This window comes from Amia ocellicauda, chromosome 13, assembly GCF_036373705.1.
Source record: "Amia ocellicauda isolate fAmiCal2 chromosome 13, fAmiCal2.hap1, whole genome shotgun sequence".
Classification (NCBI taxonomy): Eukaryota; Metazoa; Chordata; class Actinopteri; order Amiiformes; family Amiidae; genus Amia; species Amia ocellicauda.
The window spans coordinates 31,830,762-31,852,268 of NC_089862.1; the positions used below are offsets into that span (position 1 = coordinate 31,830,762).

A 21,507-nucleotide genomic window follows, 5' to 3' on the forward strand; every position below is an offset into this window, starting at 1 on the left:
GAAAGTGTAAAGCTTTGGAATTAGTGAATAAATAGTCAAGACTAAGACCATATTTGATATTCGCCCTTTCCTGCTAAAATTAAATATGTATTTATTATAGTACACGATGATAGTCGAATACTTCCGAACAATAAAGTACATCAAAACGTTGCTTTTAATCGTGCATTATTTTATACAAGTAGCTTGTGATCTAATCTTCACTTTCAGCAATACTGTTCAAGCATCTATGTGTGTATACGGTAGTCAGACACTACCATAAAGTGTACTGCAATGGACATTGATACATATGAATTAAGCCATGTGGAATAGAGGCACTTTAATATAATCAATATACAGTGGATCCATTTAATAACCTTTGATTGGTATGTTCTGTTCATGCTTTGAGACACTATTTTACGACAGTCGGAAGTACACTAATCTGGGTGATTTACGGCACAGACGAGCACATGTGCGCGGAGGTCCTGGCGGCGTGGAGCCAGTGCGGGTAACGAGGCGGTTGTGTGCAAATAAAGGTAAAAACAATCGGAAATATGTACATTTTGTTCAGTGTGTTTGTATGAGATTGTTGTAGTACATTGTGTTGACGTTGCTTCGGCTTAATCGCAGGGAGTTTACAGGAGCTTCTTGTCTTTTAAAGTTGGGAAACGCATTCATTGAGCCGAACACGTAGAAACCTTTAAACATCATTACAGTTGCCCGATTGTTCCTGATATCCGTTCACAATTCAGTTTTGTATGATTTCTGCTTGTAAGTTGCGTGTTATACACAGGCAGTAGTCTCAATACCCATTTCCGCAGCGGGTACAGTACAGGAGCAATAGAGAACTGTGCAATGTGTACGACTCTGCAATATCAATCGTAATGAGTGCTGTAGGCCTATACAAAACCTAGAAATAAAAACACTAAAATATGCACTTTACTATGCTCTACTTATTTAAGATTTTCTTAAACCCACCGAGACACATGTATGCATGTATTGAATGTATTTGTTAGTTACCTTCAGTGCTGTACTTTGCTCGTTTTTGCTAGACATATCAGTTATTTCTCCTCCTTTATATTTGTTTTTTGTCTGAATTTTAAGATATTTTTTTTAGAAAGACTCGTGTTGATTTGATACTAAGCAAAGTTATTGTAAACATTAGAAAGCTAACAAAATATAACAACCCATGTTGTGTGACGTGATGTGTGACGTCTATATCATGGGCCAACGTGTGAATAACAACCCAAGAAATGCTAAAAGATCAGACTTGTAAAACCATGTGGGTAAGCAAAGCAAGGTGATAAACGTGCTTTCTTGTATTTATTTCTCCAAATGCTCAAATCTTCATATGATACTTTGAACATCTGCATCAGACTGTTGAAGATAATTGCACACAGAACAAGATAATGACAGCAGATGATGTGTACTAACATTGTATTTGATTATCAATGTGTTCATCCTTGAATCTCCACATAACACACCAGTTTGTATACCGTGTCATGCTGCAAAGTATTGAAAACTCACACTGTCCAGTAATCAGTGTCAGTGTGGCAAATTGTTCTGCTGCCTTGACAGTCAATGACTATTGTGCTCCTCAAACACTGTGTGTGAACTGATGAGATGTTGTGTTTTCCTCAGGCCCGAGATCCAGAGATGTCTTACAGAGGTGGTGGCGGTCGAGGAGGCGGTGGTTTTAACCGAGGCGGCGGAGGGGGCAGAGGCGGCGGTGGCTTTGGGGGCCGAGGGGGAGGCGGCGGCTACGGAGGCCGAGGCGGTGGAGGAGGGGGCTACGGAGGCCGAGGTGGTGGAGGAGGATTTCGAGGGGGCGGCCGTGGGGGCTTCCAGAGACAAGACTACGGGCCTCCGGAATATGTTGTCGGTAAGGAGACCGTTCACCCGTATCCCTGAGCCAGACTTTCTGCGCCTTAACTTCTGGTGTACTGTGTATAAACATAAGAAGATGCATTCAATACCAGCGGTTTATCCTATCAGAACCTACCTCTTAGTTAATACGTGCAAATGGTTATCATACAGGACCTTTCATGAACTTTTTAAAAAGTGGTTATATCACACAGAAAACGGGGAGCCCCGATGATGTGTTTATGCACAAATTCATCTAACTTTGTACCAGTGAGTGCCTTTCCAATCCAACGTGTTTCCCTTGTATCTTCAGCTCTGGGAGAGTTCATGCACCCCTGTGAAGATGAGATCGTGTGCAAGTGCACCACGGAAGAGAACAAAGTCCCGTACTTCAATGCTCCCGTTTACTTGGAGAACAAAGAACAAATCGGGAAAGTGGACGAAATATTCGGTCAGCTCCGCGACTTTGTATCCTTTACACTTGGTCTGATGATCAACAAAAAGGAAGAATGTTTCGCAGACATCAACTATAATAAGTGCTACTTCCTTGTATATTTGACTTTCTATATTTCTGTAGTATATTGAATGTTTGCCTCCCATTTTAAATGTGTGTTTTATTTTACATTAAGTCTGCATAATGAGATAAGGACGTAAACATTGAGTACTCATTCTCTCCATGTTGAGGAAAATGATCCTTCACTGATGTTATAGTATTTCTCTGTGAAGCTCTCAGAAAATATGAAGGCGTCCTCATTCAAGAAATTGCAGAAGGTATGTTAAACAGATCTCCTCTTGTTATCCTAGCATTCACCAAACATGTGCCAAAGGTGACACACCAGCTATTGAGCCTTTAATTTTCTTTATTTAATAAAAAAATGAACAGTTCTGGAAGCTAGTATGAAACCTCACAAGTGGGAAATGAAGGGTGTGTATATCGTTGTTATTTTTTTGGTTAAAGACGGAACTTGAATTCTGTTTTCTCGTGCAAGACTGTTTCTTCATGTGTCAAGTTATTTAGAATTTTTCTAAGCGAGTCGTTGTAAATAGTTTACTCAGTAGTGGCACCTCTCAAAACCTGGCGATAGAGCCGGTCCTCGAGGCTGGCTAGATGTTAAGTCGTTTTCTGCATCTCTTCCAAGTTCTACGTCGACCCCGCCAAGCTGCTTCCCCTGCAGCGGTTCCTGCCCAGACCCCCCGGAGAAAAGGGACCCCCGAGAGGAGGCCGGGGTGGGGGGAGAGGCGGAGGACGAGGGGGAAGGGGAGGTAAGAAACCTTGTGGAAAGTATAATGTACACTGGGGTCATAAATCTCCCCGAGTGTCGTTCACAGAGTTCAACCTACATTAAAGGGAATGTATTTAGCTTCTCTTCACCCTAGGACTGGTCAAATGAAGTTTTACCTCGTGATTCGATTATTCTGATTATAAATGACTTGCTTTCCATGCAGAGATCTAACCTAAAGAGGTGTCTCGTGTTTGATGTATGACAAACGCTTTAGTGTCCGATTTCTGTGATCTCTGCACGCGTGTAACGCCCCCCTGAGTCACATCCACGCTGCTTCTTTTGCAGGAGGGTTTAGAGGCGGTCGAGGCGGCGGAGGCTTCGGCGGAGGAAGAGGAGGAGGAGGGTTCAGAGGAGGACGAGGAGGTGGTGGGGGACGAGGATTCAGAGGTGAGCGACCTGCCTTGAAGCCTCTCTGGTTTCCCCCGACGAGAACATTGTTTAACTTGTTTAATGATGAATCTCCCGTAAAACACCGGTTTCAGCTTTCACAACCCGATGGCTTTGATGTACACCGAAACGCTGCTCTCGGATTTGCACATCAGAGGGAACTGAGGGGGTTAATGGATGGCAGTGTTTGTTGCATTCGTGAAACTGAAGGATTTTAAAAGATTAGTTCTGCCTCCTTTTTTTTAAGGATTTAATTAGGCATGCCAATAATCTCTTTAACGCATTTTTAAGGCCTTAGGAATGAAAATTAAATAGTTGCAGTTCGCATGTATTAATTTCTGCAGTTTTGTCACCAGGCATACTTCAGTATTAGGCTTAGATATGTTATGGGTAGTCATTTAATGATATTCCAACCTCACCTCAGTTTCTGGTTAATGCACAAACTGCAGTTAATGTATAGCACTCTTGACTTCGATACATTTTGCATGACATGAAATGGGAATGGTTTACAATCTGGCCTGGACTGTAAACAAATGAGAAATGCCTCATCAGTTCTGAATTACTTGATTTTTAACACGGAATACATAACTCACCCTTGCTTTGTCTTAAATCCCGTTTTAGTTTTATACAGGGTCTCTCATATTATATTGTTTCTCTCCCGACAGGTGGAAGATGATGAAAACCGAAGTGTGTTGAGGGTGTCATTTTTACGGCGTTGGCTGCGGATTGCTCAAAATGGATCGGAGGCTCCGCTGAGTTCTTAATGTGCTTCATTGTGAAAGACTGACCATTGCACCCCCAGCAGCAGCTGCCATGTCCGATTGTTTTGTTACTGTACAGTTCAGCGTAGCACGACGAGAGAGCTCGATAAAAATTGCCAAACAAATCGTAATTGTATAGTTTATAGTAAGACATCTTAGTTAGTGTTTCCAAAATCTGTTGGGCCCAGCTGTAAGTCTAGGTTTTTAATGCAGCCACTGGATTGTAGATTGGAGATGTAAAGACAGTTCACATTATTTAGCAGGTTTTATTAAATGTTACTTTGAATTTACATTTAAACAGGAAAGTATTTATTTTTTTCTGTGTAGCCTTTCTCAAATAAAATAACGAGCAAACAAACGACTGGTATTGGCTGATATACAGCTTGCAAATTGTCTGGGATGGCTCAGACAGCAGCGATGGTCTTATTTCCATCCCTATTTTCAATAGATCTAAATTGCGTCCAACACCAATGCTGTGCAATGCGATTTAGAGCTTTGTATATTTTTGTAATGTTTCTTGTAGTGGTTGAATGCAAAACGTGGACCAGGGTGTCGGTGGGTCAGTAAACACTTTTAAGGCACATGTTTTAATTTTTATAACCCTTGTCCTGAATAAATCATGTTTTTAATCTCTGAATTTAATACCAAATATTATTTCTTCATTTATCATTGTTACAATTTCATCAATGTTGCTGTTAATTATATAATGAAAATTTGCATTATATATTGAATTAAGAATCTTGTCTGGATGAGAGTTTTATTTGGCTATTCTCTACAGCATTTCTCATCTGGGCTGTGTGGAAGTGTTAGTTTAATTCAAAGAATATGATAAAAAAAAAATGTATAGAATTTGACATCAAATGGCAAAGCATTGTGCATATTCCCTGCAAATATGTGGTTTTATTGTATGCATTTTGTGAAAATACCACCTAGAAACAATGTCCTTTACATTGCAACTTGCATTCCAGGTGCTGAAAGTTGCTTTTCACGTCATCTTCTTCCATTTACCTTATGGATATGATGGAGATTTGATAAATCTATTTTTATTAGCTAAGTTTATTTTGGAGTGTGATGTCTTGCGAAAAATATTTGAGACGCGTTCACCCCAAATTGCTTTTCCAACTCAATACACACCTTTCACGCAGATCATGCAAATCAAAATCGTGCAGATTATGCCATGGCAGTACCGAGTTGACTCCTGCAGTAGTCTCTGTTCATTGCCTGTTAGTGTACCCTGTTTTAGTTTACTTCTGATTCCTTCATCTTACCGAATGTCTGTGGATGCAGTGACATTGTAAACTTTTCTAAGCAGAAGATAAGTGAGGGAGAAAATGTATCTTGTGACGCTCCTGATTAGTTTTAAATGCGTTTGGAAAAGCTGCTTCAGATAAACACGTGTATTACCTCCTCAAAGCTTTCGTGTAAGAAGGGTTAGATCTCTCTATTAGTCATACTTTCAAAATTCAATGAATAGGCCTGGGTGTCCTTCTCTTGATGTTGACATTGGCATTCATGTATTTTTTATTTATTGGTCAACAAGTGAAGATTTCTCCCATTTCATCTCTCCTCCATCAAATCTCAGGTTCCTTGTCTACCAAAGCATTCCCTCAATCAGAAGGCTTAGTACAAGCTTTAAAGCAGTTCAATAAGCTACAGATACAGCTCTTTTAAATGCTAAAAAATGCATTTAATCGGTCCAAAGTGAATGCAAAGAAATACAAAAATGCTAAATAGCGCATTGAAAGTTTCCAAAAGAATGCAAAGCAATGTCTTTAAACAATTCTAAGTGAATGATTTGACGTTGGGTTGTCATGAAATAATAAGCAGTGATTGACAGAATCAGAATGTAATATACTTTTTGTGTAATGTCACCTTTAAAAAAATATATCAATACATTTGTATAGTTTATATTGATTCAATTAAATCCATACTAATGGGATTAAACGTGCTTGGGGATAACTTCCTATAGGACATTTAAATCGGATTATGATATGTAGGGTTGATGTGAGACATTCACAATCTGCTTACTGGCACCAGTTCGACAGGATATAACGGAGATCAATTTAATCCTTGCTTAGGTTGTTTAGGGGCTCCCATGCGTGTTCTTTAAAGAGAATGACCACAGACATTCATCGTGTTAGTCCAAAGCGCAGAGACATCAAGGCAATACTGTTGTGTAATGTACAATACATACACAGGATCAAGTATGAGAGAGAATTGGACTCAGACACAGGTCTTTGCTGCTCTCCTTGTGCTTTCAATTATTATTTAAATATCGTTTACAGTGTTGTTTTAAAATCCGTGTGGATTCAAAGTATTCATCCAGTTAATCATCTAAGCTGACTATTTCAGTTCGCCCATGCTTATCTTGCATATAAAGCTGAATTGCAAAGCAGTCTGAATGAAGTAAAAGAAGGGAGTTATGTAAGGATATAACTGAGAAGGAATAAAAACTTGGAGAATGTAAAATTGGTTGCGAGGGTTTAGCGTCAGTAACCGCTGCATCTATATTCGCGCAGGTCTTAAGGACTGCCCAGCTGAAAGCTTTGTCGAGCTTTTTCTAGTTTTTGATGTCCCACTCTCATGTCCCCGTGCAGGAGAGGAAAAAAGAGCCACTGTTTTTCTTAACCGCTTTTATATGCATTTTGTTTCGTAATTAGGCACACAAGGGCTCTTGCAGCGCAATGAAAGGATTCCATGTGACATGTAATCCCTTCTTGTGATCTTTCCCAGGGGTAAGCAGGCTTGTTCCACCAACAACAGCTTCAGTTTTCTTACAATTAGAGAAGGGAAAAAAAAAAAAAACTTAAATCCCCTTCCTCCACTTTTTTTTTCTTCTCCTTTTTCCATCATTGAATCTTTTCTAGAAGGTGGCATTTCCCACAGGCTTGGTGCTCTATGCTGCTGGTACCATTTCTGCATGGATTGTTTCCTCATAGGAATACAGCATTAATACCCTAAAATCTGACTAAAATGGATAATTTATCTCGGGTTCTCATGAGCAAGGTCACCGATAATGGGCTGTCAAACTCCTCAGAAGATGCAAATGAGGGACATTCGTTTTTTTCACAGACCGAGCACAACATAGTTGCAGTTTACTTGATCACAGCAGGTAAATTTGTGTGTTTTTGCATTTGTGAGCAAATTTAATTTATTTTATGTAAAGCTGTGGATTTTCTACATTGTATATCTCAAAAACAGGAGTATTGTCAGTTGCCAACAGAGTCTATAGAGTCAATAGACAAAGTGCTCAGATTGTGGCTGAATTGCTAATTTAACCTTCTCAAAATGACTATAACAATGTACTGGAAGCTACCAAAATTATTGCTATACTGTGTCATCTAAGGTAAACTATATATATATATATATATATATATATATATATACCATATACTCTTTTAAGAAAATCAATACTTGTTTCCCTTAAGAATATTCATTGATTTTACTTCAAAACCTTTAACTATTGTTTATAATAACTTACTTAAATCTGATCTTTTGTCATGTTTTATCTTTTTATTTTGAAGTTATTTACAGACATTTCAATAAATCTCCAGTCTTTGAAGATTAGCACAAAAGTGAGCTCAAACTTTTGTATCATCTTCACAACTGACTGAGCTCTTTATCCGATTGATTGTATTCTACTAATTCAATAATAAATAAAACATATCTGTGTGTATATATCTAGCTATCTCTCTTTCCCTTCATCTCTCTCTATATGTGTATCATATATACCTATAATCTGTGTAATAATTGTAAGGATAACTGGAAATGGGAACCAAATGTCTGTTTCTATTGCTTTTTCTGGTTTCTCTATTTTCATGGTATGTACTTTACTTTGCACTCAGGGGTTATTAGCCTGCTGAGCAACATTGTTGTGCTAGCCATGTTTGTCAAGTTTAAGGAACTGCGAACAGCAACCAACGCCATCATTATCAACCTTGCTTTCACCGACGTCGGTGTCAGTGGCATTGGTTACCCAATGTCTGCGGCCTCGGACATCCACGGAAGCTGGAAGTTTGGATATAACGGTTGTCAGGTTGGTAGCACAGTCTATATGATGAATATGAGCGACGCCAGGTCCATGAATAGGATTGAAACCAGGTCAGCTCTAGAGGAAAGTATATTTCCAAAACCGCTTTAATCCGGTAACTGCTAAGCTACTTAAACTCTGATACTGTGTGTTATTGATGCGGTGGAGAAGGTTAAACTATGGAGATCCCACTGTTTTCCATGAAGACACCATGGACAGCTCCTCAAAAGTCAGGAAAAGACAGATGTGAATGAAGCAGAAATGATATGGAAGCAGGAGAGAACTAATTACAAAAAATATGAACGTATTTGTGACATTTGCTGCCCAGTCATTATGGCTTCATTGATGGTTTGGTGGCTGATTGATGGACCGATCGGCCTGCAGAAGAATGTATTCACCATTCATTCAATGGTCAATAAGTTAACTATTTCACAGATGTCTCAACTTGAATTTCATGAAAACAAGTGTGTTAATACCACATTAATAATAAAGTTGAATAGCTTCCTTTAGGTTTGGTAGTTTGTTAGTATTTTATGCTTTCCGTAATTGTTGTTAAGCAAAATGCTTTGTGATTCCTTGCAATTTTGATGATCATTTGTCATTTCTCGTGTACACATTATTTGTTAAAATAACCATGCATTTCTTCCACTAGATATATGCGGCATTAAATATCTTCTTTGGGATGGCAAGCATTGGTTTGCTGACTGTGGTTGCCCTTGACCGCTATTTCACCATATGCAGACCTGATATAGGTATGTCTGTCATTCACTTCACCTCTGTATTTCGCTGGTATTACACTTCCTAAATTATACCCTACTTTATGCTTAAATTTATTACTTCTGCTTCACAACCACCCACACTTGAATTTCACTTCAATGGAAATATTGAATTTACTATAATTATTATACTATTAATCATTAACTGGGATTCATTAACTGTTCATATTTTTTGTTATTCCAAAGGACAGAAAATGACCAATCGTACGTACTCTCTCCTGATTAGTGCTGCCTGGATCAATGCACTATTTTGGTCTGCCATGCCTGTTGTAGGTTGGGCTAGTTATGCCCCAGATCCAACAGGAGCAACGTGCACAGTGAACTGGAGAAACAACGACGCGTAAGTAATCCTTTAAAATTTTTAATATACACTCGCCTAAAGGATTATTAGGAACACCTGTTCAATTTCTCATTAATGCAATTATCTAACCAACCAATCACATGGCAGTTGCTTCAATGCATTTAGGGGTGTGGTCCTGGTCAAGACAATCTCCTGAACTCCAAACTGAATGTCTGAATGGGAAAGAAAGGTGATTTAAGCAATTTTGAGCGTGGCATGGTTGTTGGTGCCAGACGGGCCGGTCTGAGTATTTCACAATCTGCTCAGTTACTGGGATTTTCACGCACAACCATTTCTAGGGTTTACAAAGAATGGTGTGAAAAGGGAAAAACATCCAGTATGCGGCAGTCCTGTGGGCGAAAATGCCTTGTTGATGCTAGAGGTCAGAGGAGAATGGGCCGACTGATTCAAGCTGATAGAAGAGCAACTTTGACTGAAATAACCACTCGTTACAACCGAGGTATGCAGCAAAGCATTTGTGAAGCCACAACACGTACAACCTTGAGGCGGATGGGCTACAACAGCAGAAGACCCCACCGGGTACCACTCATCTCCACTACAAATAGGAAAAAGAGGCTACAATTTGCACAAGCTCACCAAAATTGGACAGTTGAAGACTGGAAAAATGTTGCCTGGTCTGATGAGTCTCGATTTCTGTTGAGACATTCAGATGGTGGAGTCAGAATTTGGCGTAAACAGAATGAGAACATGGATCCATCATGCCTTGTTACCACTGTGCAGGCTGGTGGTGGTGGTGTAATGGTGTGGGGGATGTTTTCTTGGCACACTTTAGGCCCCTTAGTGCCAATTGGGCATCGTTTAAATGCCACGGCCTACCTGAGCATTGTTTCTGACCATGTCCATCCCTTTATGACCACCATGTACCCATCCTCTGATGGCTACTTCCAGCAGGATAATGCACCATGTCACAAAGGTCGAATCATTTCAAATTGGTTTCTTGAACATGACAATGAGTTCACTGTACTAAACTGGCCCCCACAGTCACCAGATCTCAACCCAATAGAGCATCTTTGGGATGTGGTGGAACGGGAGCTTCGTGCCCTGGATGTGCATCCCACAAATCTCCATCAACTGCAAGATGCTATCCTATCAATATGGGCCAACATTTCTAAAAAATGCTTTCAGCACCTTGTTGAATCAATGCCACGTAGAATTAAGGCAGTTCTGAAGGCGAAAGGGGGTCAAACACAGTATTAGTATGGTGTTCCTAATAATCCTTTAGGTGAGTGTATATTTCTATATGTGAAGGAGTTTCAAACTATTAATACCAGATTATCAAGGAACTAAAACAAGCTGGGGACATAGAACATAACAAAACATAAGTACAGTGGGGGAAAAAAGTATTTGATCCCCTACTGATTTTGTGCGTTTGCCCACTGACAAAAAAATGATCAGTCTATAATTTTAATGGTAGGTGTATTTTAACAGTGAGAGACAGAATAACAACAAAAAAATCCAGAAAAACGCATTTCAAAAAAGTTATACATTGATTTGCATGTTAATGAGGGAAATAAGTATTTGATCCCCTATCAATCAGTGAGATTTCTGGCTCCCAGGTGTCTTTCATACAGGTAACGAGCTGAGATTAGAAGCACTCTCTTAAAGGGAGTGCTCCTAATCTCAGCTCGTTACCTGTATAAAAGACAACTGTCCACAGAAGCAATCAATCAATCAGATTCCAAACTCTCCACCATGGCCAAGACCAAAGAGCTGTCCAAGGATGTCAGGGACAAGATTGTAGACCTACACAAGGCTGGAATGAGCTACAAGACCATCACCAAGCAGCTTGGTGAGAAGGTGACAACAGTTGGTGCGATTATTCGCAAATGGAAGAAACACAAAATAACTGTCAGTCTCCCTCGGTCTGGGGCTCCATGCAAGATCTCAGCTCGTGGAGTTTCAATGATCATGAGAACGGTGAGGAATCAGCCCAGAACTACATGGGAGGATCTTGTTAATGATCTCAAGGCAGCTGGGACCATAGTCACCAAGAAAACAATTGGTCACACACTACGCTGTGAAGGACTGAAATCCTTCAGCGCCCGCAAGGTCCCCCTACTCAAGAAAGCACATGTACAGGCCCGTCTGAAGTTTGCCAATGAAAATCTGAATGATTCAGAGGAGAACTGGGTGAAAGTGTTGTGGTCAGATGAGACCAAAATCGAGCTCTTTGGCATCAACCCAACTCGCCGTGTTTGGAGGAGGAGGAATGACCCCAAGAACACCATCCCCACCGTCAAACATGGAGGTGGAAACATTATGCTTTGGGGGTGTTTTTCTTCTAAGGGGACAGGACAACTGCACCGCATCAAAGGGACAATGGACGGGGCCATGTACCGTCAAATCTTGGGTGAGAACCTCCTTCCCTCAGCCAGGGCATTTAAAATGGGTCGTGGATGGGTATTCCAGCATGACAATGACCCAAAACACACAGCCAAGGCAACAAAGGAGTGGCTCAAGAAGAAGCACATTAAGGTCCTGGAGTGGCCTAGCCAGTCTCCAGACCTTAATCCCATAGAAAATCTGTGGAGGGAGCTGAAGGTTCGAGTTGCCAAACGTCAGCCTCGAAACCTTAATGACTTGGAGAGGATCTGCAAAGAGGAGTGGGACAAAATCCCTTCTGAGATGTGTGCAAACCTGGTGGCCAACTACAAGAAACGTCTGACCTCTGTGATTGCCAACAAGGGTTTTGCAACCAAGTACTAAGTCGAAGGGGTCAAATACTTATTTCCCTCATTAACATGCAAATCAATGTATAACTTTTTTGAAATGCGTTTTTCTGGATTTTATTGTTGTTATTCTGTCTCTCACTGTTAAAATACACCTACCATTAAAATTATAGACTGATCATTTCTTTGTCAGTGGGCAAACGTACAAAATCAGCAGGGGATCAATTACATTTTTCACCCACTGTATATATACTTTTATTACTGTATATATGTTTTTAATATTGTCATCTGCCTCACTGTGGCAGTAATCTGTCTCCTACTTGTGTTTATTTGCAGGTCTTTTGTTTCTTACACCATGTCAGAGATTACTGTGAATTTCATGATCCCCCTGGCAGTCATGTTTTACTGCTACTACAATGTCTCTGAGACAATGAAACGGTACACTAATAGCAGTTGTCTGGATAACATAAACATGGATTGGTCCGATCAAGTAGATGTGACAAAGGTAATGTTTTTTTTGGGTGTGTTTATTTATTTATTTATTTGCATTTGACCTATATTTCAAAAATTCAACAAAAGAGTAATATTTAATGTGTTATATACTATGTCACACACATCTGTATCTGTATCTAGAGAGAGAGAGAGAGAGAGAGAGAGAGAGAGAGGGGGGGGGGAGGAGAGGATTTTCTTATAATAAAACATTAAAACTATTTATTTATGTATTATTTTGAAGAATGGTGTTTCCGTCATCATTATTATTCTTGCTTGATTTGCAGATGTCAGTAGTGATGATTGTCATGTTTCTCGTGGCTTGGTCACCATATTCAATTGTGTGTCTCTGGGCATCTTTTGGAGATCCAAGGCTTATTCCTGCTCCAATGGCCATCATTGCTCCTCTATTTGCCAAATCATCCACCTTCTATAACCCTTGCATATATGTGATTGCAAATAAGAAGTAAGTACTGAATCCCTCTGAGTTTATCTCACTGGAATCAAATATGTTGTGTGATTTAGAAAGTGAATAAAATGTAATACTTCCGGGTACATTCATAATTTGTAACTAACATTGTTTTTGGTGTTTTAGATTCAGAAGATCAATCATGGTCATGTTACGCTGCCAAACCCGGCAGGAGATAACCATCAACAACTTGATGCCAATGGCAACTTCACAAATGCCCTTAACACAATAAATCAAAGTATGAAGCACCAACATCATAATCTGAATGTCCAATCTGCAGCTACTCGGATTTACAGCGATCGGACCCCATACGTGTGAAAATGGATTGTCCTTCACATTTGCATTATCACTGTGAAAAACAAGAACAAAAACAGCTGGCTACACATATTCCTTATTACATTACAAACATCCTGAATTATAAAGTGAAATGTAACATGTTTATAATTAGTTCTGTTTTCTGCTAGTGATAGCCATAGATTATGTTTATATATTAGTATTATTACACTATTGTATACACATTGTACTGCATATTACAAAACATGAAATTTCACTGTTATGCAACAGAATTGCTCTTTTTCATTAATAGTTTTTTGTCAACATGCATTTGTCACTATAACAGTCTCTACTGTACAGATGTGAACAGGTTTGAAGTTAAAATACTTTTAGCTATTTTGTCAAAAGAAATCGGGTAATGGTACATTCCTTGAATAATATATTTTTCATTATGTATTTGCACAACAATGGTGCAGCTTATTTTAGGGTTATCTCCATTCTTTAGCTGATTAACTGGAATTTGGGATACATTAGAATTTACTGTGTAAATTCTGGATGTTTTTGTCTTCTCAAATGTATACATGGTCTTACTGTTTATAATGACCTTAATATGTCAAAATATATACAATAATGAGTTCTAGTATACAAATGCATAAGTAACATGATTATTTGAATTTCGGAGTCTTTCTGTATCATGGTATTGTTTTTGTTTAGGTTTGTTTTTGTTCATATACGTGCTGTGAAATTTACTTTCCTAGAAGGGTGTATGACTTTAGACAATCTGTAAGTGGGGATACTCTTTATTGTTGGGACACTCACATACATATACACCGATCAGCCATAACATTATGACCACCTGCCTAATATTGTGTAGGTCCCCATTTTGCCGCCAAAACAGCCCTGACCCGTCGAGGCACGGACTCCACTAGACCTCTGAAGGTGTGCTGTGGTATCTGGCACCAAGACGTTAGCAGCAGGTCCTTTAAGTCCTGTAAGTTGCGAGGTGGGGCCTCCATGGATCAGACTTGTTTGTCCAGCACATCCCACAGATGCTCGATTGGATTGAGATCTGGGGAATTTGGAGGCCTTTCTATCAGAACCAGCATGAACTTTTTCAGCAATTTGAGCTACAGTAGCTCGTCGGTTGGATCGGACCACACGGGCCAGTCTTCGCTCCCCATGTGCATCAATGAGCCATGGCCGCCCATGACCCTGTCGCCGGTTAACCGCATTTCCTTCCTTGGACCACTTTTGATAGGTACTGACCACTGCAGACCGGGAACACCCCACAAGAGCTGCAGTTTTGGAGATGCTCTGACCCAGTCGTCTAGCCATCACAATTTGGCCCTTGTCAAAGTCGCTCAGATCCTTACGTTTGCCCATTTTTCCTGCTTCTAACACATCAACTTTGAGGACAAAATGTTCACTTTGCTGCCTAATATATCCCACCCACTGACAGGTGCCATTATAATGAGATTATCAGTGTTACTCACTTCACCTGTCAGTGGTCATAATGTTATGGCTGATCGGTGTATATGTTAACATTCTATTACAATGTGAGGTCTCCTCTTGGTGGAGATGTTTGGCCCCCTTGCCTTTAGGGGGCAGTATTGTCAACTCACCTCTGATATATCTGTGCTCCTTTTCCTTGAAATTCCATCTCCATTGCTTTGTACGTTCCATTCTCACACCGAATGTGACAGAAACGCACTCAAAGGAACAAGGAGAACCAAAATCTGTGAAGCAAGCTTGAGTTGCCAATACAGATCCCTGAAGCTCTAGAGGCTGAACATCCCAAGACAGACAAGCCTTTATCATATCACCCATAAGACTTATAGGATTGAGCATCATTAGGGTTTCACAATCTTAGATGACAGGGGAGAGTGGGGACAGTGTGGAAAATAAAGAGTAGCTGATGATTCAGTGAGAATTTTTAGAAATCTGTTCCTCTTCTTTGCCAATAGATGGAGCTTTAATTCCACTGAAAGAATCTGACAGTCTCCAATCTGTGACACAGTACTCCTTAATTATGATAAAAGCATCTTTCTGAGAAACTATCTTAGATGTTAGCTACATTTTCCTTACACTGGGGAAACTTGCTTAGTATAATATTGTGCATGAAAAATAATGTTTTTACAAATAAATAATACCAAAAAATTAAGAATATATGCGTTAGTTGAGACTTTTGCTGATTTACTTTGACATTAAGGACTTAATCTATAGTAGCTTCCAGATTAATTAAAACCCTGGCTAAAGTGCAAATAAAGTTTTACAGATATGCACTGTGAAAATATGTATCAATAGCATTTCTGTGATAAATGTGTAGCCTCGACAGATTATTAAATACACAATGTTTGAATGTATTAATTAGTACTTTGTGAGTCTTCCTTTGACATATCATGGCGGAGACAATTCCTCTAGCCTTTTAAAAGGTTAATCAGCTTCTCAGGAGGCACATACAACCACTCTTCCATGCAGAACCTCTTCAACTTGTACCTTGCATTTGTGAACTGAGTATTGTTTTCCAGTTTGCACCACGAATTGTATGTTGGATTGAGTATGTTGGATGGCCAATCAAGAACACCAATTTTATGCTCCCTTACCTATTTCGTTGTAGACATAGATATCTACTTCAGAGTGTCATTGTGCCAGAAAGTGTATTTGCCCATCAGCTTCTCGTCAAAGCGTGGTTTTGGGTTAAAATATCTTGATATATTTTGGAATCCATCTGTCCCTCAGTTCTACCAAGGACAGTCTCAAAGCAAACAGATTTGCTTCCAGGCTTCACAGTATGTATGACATTCTTAACATAAGCTTCACATCTCTGCACCAGATATGGTCTTTGTACATCAAGAATCGAGGATTGAATTTGTCATAAAGCCTCTGAATTACTCTTCGATTGCCACCAAGTTTTCTGGTCCGATCAGACAATCATTTTACATTTTGGACATGCTAACCAGTGGTATATTTGGTGCAAAGTGACACTTATGTGGAGAAGAATGTCATACCCTCTCTGAATCATGGAGGAGGAACACGAAGAGGAATTCATAATTTGTCATTATGAGACAAATGGTCTGTGTCAATAAGGTCAAGAATTATATAGCATGAGCAATGGGGTACGTTTCGACCTTGGTAATATTATATATTGATCTAATCTAGAATGCTCTCGAAGGGAAAAATAACAGTTGTGTGCTGTCAAGATTAATGACAAAAGGTTGGTATGGGAATGCATCGCAATGGTGAACTGAAATAGCCGTCTAGGAATTTACTTTATTGAAGTTCCATTCAGATCAAATAAATACCTGTGGCAGTTTGTTTTAATTTCTGTGGTTATTTAAAATGGAAAATGAGCCGTTGCTTTATTTTGGCTGTTGTCTCCCACAAGGTAATCAATCATTGATCCATGGTGCTGGTATTTTCCATCAAAATAAGGCAGCCAAAGAAGGCTGAGAAAGTACAAAAAAATGAAGAAAATAAAGATATGATGGGACAGGTGCACATATAACATGGCATTTTTGGGTATCAGTTTTTACGGATTCCAAGGGAACAAGTTTATGCTGCCAGTAAAGTAATGTAACCCTTTAATTTGCACTTGTGCAGTCAGCATTCAGAAAGACAGTGAAGTTACTATTCATAATATGTCAAAAGATGTAAAGCAATAACATTATAAGTTGTTTTCATGTTGTTCATGTTCATGTCATGTTGTTAACATTTTAGCTAACATTGTTCATCTACCAAACATGACTTTTACTGGTGATTTAAAGCTTAAAGAGATTGTATCAAAAGCAATTTATTTTCTTTACACTTATCTATGAGCTACAGAATTATTATTATTATTATTATTATTATTATTATTATTATTATTATTATTATTAATAATAATAATAATAATAATAATAATACTATGGTATACGATTATATATATATATCTTCTCTGAGGTTTTTGAGAATACATACTCAGAGAATGTGACCTTTTCAGTAAAGCAGGCAAATTGACTTTCAAATCAATAGATAACTTTTTAATGAAATTCCCATGATCCCAGGAATATTTAGTTCGCAGAATATACCAACTTATAGGGGCAGAACAAAATATTATGAACAAATAATAATTGTAATAGCAATAATAATACATTGATTATTATTATTGCTATTACAATTATTATTTTAATACGTTATTTTAAAAACAGTCAGAAGCTTGATTAGGCAATTGTTGAATTTTGTATTTTATGCTACTAAAAGCCATGGAAATATGATTAAGATTATGTCAATGTTTTACCATAAATCAAAAATAACTTTAAATATGTTGTGTGGCTTCCAGCTGTTCTTATTTCCACTGGAGTAAAATTACAGTCAGTCATGGTATGAATTCCTTAATTTAAAAATCCTGTTTTGAAAACAATGGTGATAGTTGACAGATGTAAATCTTAGCTACAGCTTCTCTGTCAAGGCATTCACCCACAATGCAAGTGAACAATGTGAAATATTCCAGATGCACGGCCCAGAACATCCTTAAAATGTTTAAAGTGGTTAAATCCAATATAAGCAAGCATTGCACTGGTCAGAAAAGACTCCAAACAATCTGTGCCGTGTGGTACATACAATGTCTTGTCTATAAAAGAAAGACTGCAGAGATATATAATCTGCATTCTCTAGAGATTTGCACAAAGTTACTGGAACTGTCTAGTCAGATCAAACAGTTAGACAATTACTGAAGAAGGTGGGTTTAAGGGGATATAGAGTATGAACAAAATTGGTTGTCTAGAGAGAGTAACTTCAAAAAGCATGGCCAATTTTGAAAAAAAAATGGGTTTGGGCTGGGAAGATCATTCAGTCAGACAAAAACAGTAATGGTGTAATGAATAATACAAAAAAAAAGAAAATACAAATAACCAGCAGATGAAAAATGAAAATGAAATGATTCCTCACAGCTTCTGCTGTTAAAGGTTTTCATTGGAGGATATTTGGTGAGAAATGTAATCTGTCCCATCTATCGAGTGTGGCAAATTGAAACATTTATGGTCCAGAATTGAATGTCATCAGCATGGGGTGGAAACTGGACTTATGTGAGGGCCTGTCCAAACACTTTGGACAATGTGTCACTGATAAATTATTTCCTAATTCCATAATTGTCAAACCCTGTGTCACACATATGCCACATGAAACATTGTTAGATAGAATGAAACACACAACTCTCAGGCATTGTAATCCCAAATGAACACAACACAGCTTTGAAGGCAACAACAGTGAGTGCTGTCAATTGCCTGGTGTCTGACACTGCTGGGAGCAGGAGCTTCATTAGTCCTCCCTACAGATGGGAATGGTCTGTTTATGTTGACATGAAGTGTGAAAAGAAGGAATTGCACACTTTATACTATATATCATGAAAGGGTTGTTCAACGAGTTTGATTAAATACATTTTTACTGAGTGGGAAATCAGGGCATTTTAAGGTGAACCGAATGGGAGATAGACAGATTGCAGATTCAGAATGGACCCGTCACGAATGGAGACTCGTGCCCCTTGTCCTCTCATTAAGTGGTAGAAGCAGATCTTTAAAAATCCTTTTGGTGCCGAAAGAGGCGTATCAGAACGCACAACCTGACGTACCACAGATGGGGTGTGGAGGTCAACGACTTAACTGAGTTCCACTCCTGTCAGAGAAAAACAAGAAACTAGAGTTGCAGTGGGCAGAGGAACACAAACACTGGACACTGGAGGATTAGAAAAACATGGCTTGGACTGATGAATCCTGGTTCCTGCTATGTCACATTGAACATGAGTGCATGTATCCATCCCGCCGGGTGTCAACAGTGCAGGCTGGTGGTGGTGGTGTGATGGCGCAGGGTGTGTTTTCATGGCACACACTGGGTGACTTGATACGAGTGGAGCAACGTTTGAATGTCACAGGATATCTGGACATCATTGCCAGTCAGGTGCATCCCTTCATGGCAGCAGTGTATCCATCTGCGAATGGATGTTTGAGCAGGATAATGCCCCATGCCAGGCTAGGATTGTCCAGGAATGCTTCCACAAACAAGACAGTGAATTCAGCGCACTGCAGTGTCCTGCCCAGTCATGAGACCTCAATCCAATTGAGCATCTGTGGGATGAGAGGGAATGAGCTATTCGGAGTAGAGATCCACCACCAGCCAATTTGCAACAACTATGGGAAGCAATGGAGTTGACATAGACCAGCATCTCTGTGAACTTTCAACCCTTTGTTGAGTCCATGTTCCAATTAATTCAGGCTGTTCTGAAGGCAAAAGGGGGAGAAACTCGGTCGGTGTACCTAATAAAGTGGTCATTCGGTGTGTATATAAATTGAAATAAATATATAGATAGATAGAGATAACTAACTGAAAAAGTCACATAAATGACAAAGGTTTTCATCAATTATATTTTTCACTTTGCACACAGAAGCACACTTTTCTGTGTTTTTGAAAAAGCGTAAATATCAGATAAATTTAGCATGCCAATATTGTTGGCAATGTTTGTATTATTTCTGAAAGACGTGCTTGATTCATAAAGATAATTGACAAACTAAATAAATGCCAATATGAGTAAATAGTGCTGAGCAAATATAGCCTATCAGAAAAAATGTCAAAGGAGTTCTTTGTCTTCCACAATATTTAGATCAGGATCAAAGGATTTTGCTTTAATTATTATTATTATTTGCACTGATGTAACACAGTCCAGTAGATGGCATACTAACATAAGTATGAACTTTCTTTCAGCATAAAGCATGTGTACATTCAGTATTTATTACCTTTCCACATACACAGTTAATTATATAATGTTAAAATGTAAATGGCAATGGAATTTAATTGAATAAGGAGTAGCTTTATATCAATGCATTATCATGAAACATTTTTCTTTTTCTTGTTCAATAGATTCCAGAATTTCAGACTCCCCAGATTCCATAAGCAATTAATTAACACTATTTATAGTACAAGAAATACATACCATAATAAAAGCATTAAAATGAAGAGAAATCAGTTTTGTTGTCTTTATTCACATATGATAAAATAACCACAGATTTTCATGAACACTAATATAGATATAGATTTGTATTGACATGCATGAAATTTGAGATTTGAGATTCAATTTGTTAATTGCATTGGATAGTTTCATTTATTCCCATTGTAATGTCTTTATTACCTAGCGATCCCACATGTTAATTTGTAGAATGGAGTAAACACTCAAACCATCAAGTTTAAGTTGCACTTACATTTGAACACTTTTAAAATATGTATATTTAAATGTAAATAATTAATCTGCAGTGAATCATTACTAACACAAGGTAATGCAAGAAATATTGAATTTGAGGACAGAACTGAACTTAAGGACAGAAACTTCTTGCGGTTAGACAGAGGAATACAGCAATTTGTACATGACAGTCCTTATAGAGGAGACAAAATAGGAATATCATACAATTGACTGTCTGCCCTTTGGACTAACCCTTTGGACTAACGGCTAACCTTTGGTCTAAAATACATTAAAATATCAAGGTGATCAGACCAAGAAAAGGTGTTGTCTTGCAGTCCAGTCATTTCCTCTGCAGTGAATGTCTTACTAATGTCATGATGCAGGTGGCCAGAGTGCACAGAAGCTGGTTTCAGACAAAACCGTGTCTAGTAAATATACCTGCAGTGTCTCCTAGGCCCTCCATCTGGCGGCTGAATGAAGCAGGGCAGCAGGGTCTTAATATCTTGTGATTCACACATGGATGTGCTGCCTTCATGAGCGATGATGCCTGTGTCCCCTGGTATAGCCCAGCTCTCCATAAAGGGAGTCTAATGTGGATAACACCTCCTCCTCAAATGTTATATAAAATTCTTTCTATAACTTTGCACTAACAAAACACAATTTCAATAAACCCTGCATTAACATTCCCCAAATGCATATTTAAGTTAACTTTTAATAAAGCAACTATATTATTATTATTATTATTATTATTATTATTAGAAACACACATTTTGTGACAGTGGAGATATATATATATATATATATATATATATATAATTTTACTTAAAGAGTGTACAACTGTGGAAAGGTGTCATGCTGTTATGGAAAATAAATACATTATTTGCGATTCATATTATTTATATTATATGATTATAAATTGTGATGAGAAGCAGATTTACACATTCATGATGAGATGAATGAAACCAA

At 38.6% G+C, this 21,507-nt stretch overlaps 2 protein-coding genes across 2 annotated transcripts; both read left to right on the forward strand.

Annotated features, from left to right (window-relative positions):
* Positions 1–346: 346 nt before the first annotated feature.
* Positions 347–4,907, forward strand: gar1 (GAR1 homolog, ribonucleoprotein). Its single transcript, XM_066720623.1, has 7 exons — positions 347–512; positions 1,618–1,858; positions 2,153–2,307; positions 2,551–2,610; positions 2,979–3,102; positions 3,408–3,509; positions 4,175–4,907. The coding sequence occupies exons 2-7, from the start codon at positions 1,633–1,635 to the stop codon at positions 4,183–4,185; spliced, it is 678 nt and encodes a 225-aa protein (XP_066576720.1). The 5' UTR covers positions 347–512; positions 1,618–1,632; the 3' UTR covers positions 4,186–4,907.
* A 93-nt stretch (positions 4,908–5,000) lies between these two features.
* rrh (retinal pigment epithelium-derived rhodopsin homolog) lies at positions 5,001–15,680 on the forward strand. The gene is made up of 7 exons (XM_066720622.1): positions 5,001–7,382; positions 8,116–8,306; positions 8,953–9,052; positions 9,263–9,416; positions 12,443–12,611; positions 12,883–13,061; positions 13,191–15,680. Exons 1-7 carry the CDS (start codon positions 7,244–7,246, stop codon positions 13,294–13,296), a joined length of 1,038 nt encoding a protein of 345 aa, XP_066576719.1. The 5' UTR covers positions 5,001–7,243; the 3' UTR covers positions 13,297–15,680.
* Positions 15,681–21,507: the final 5,827 nt, after the last annotated feature.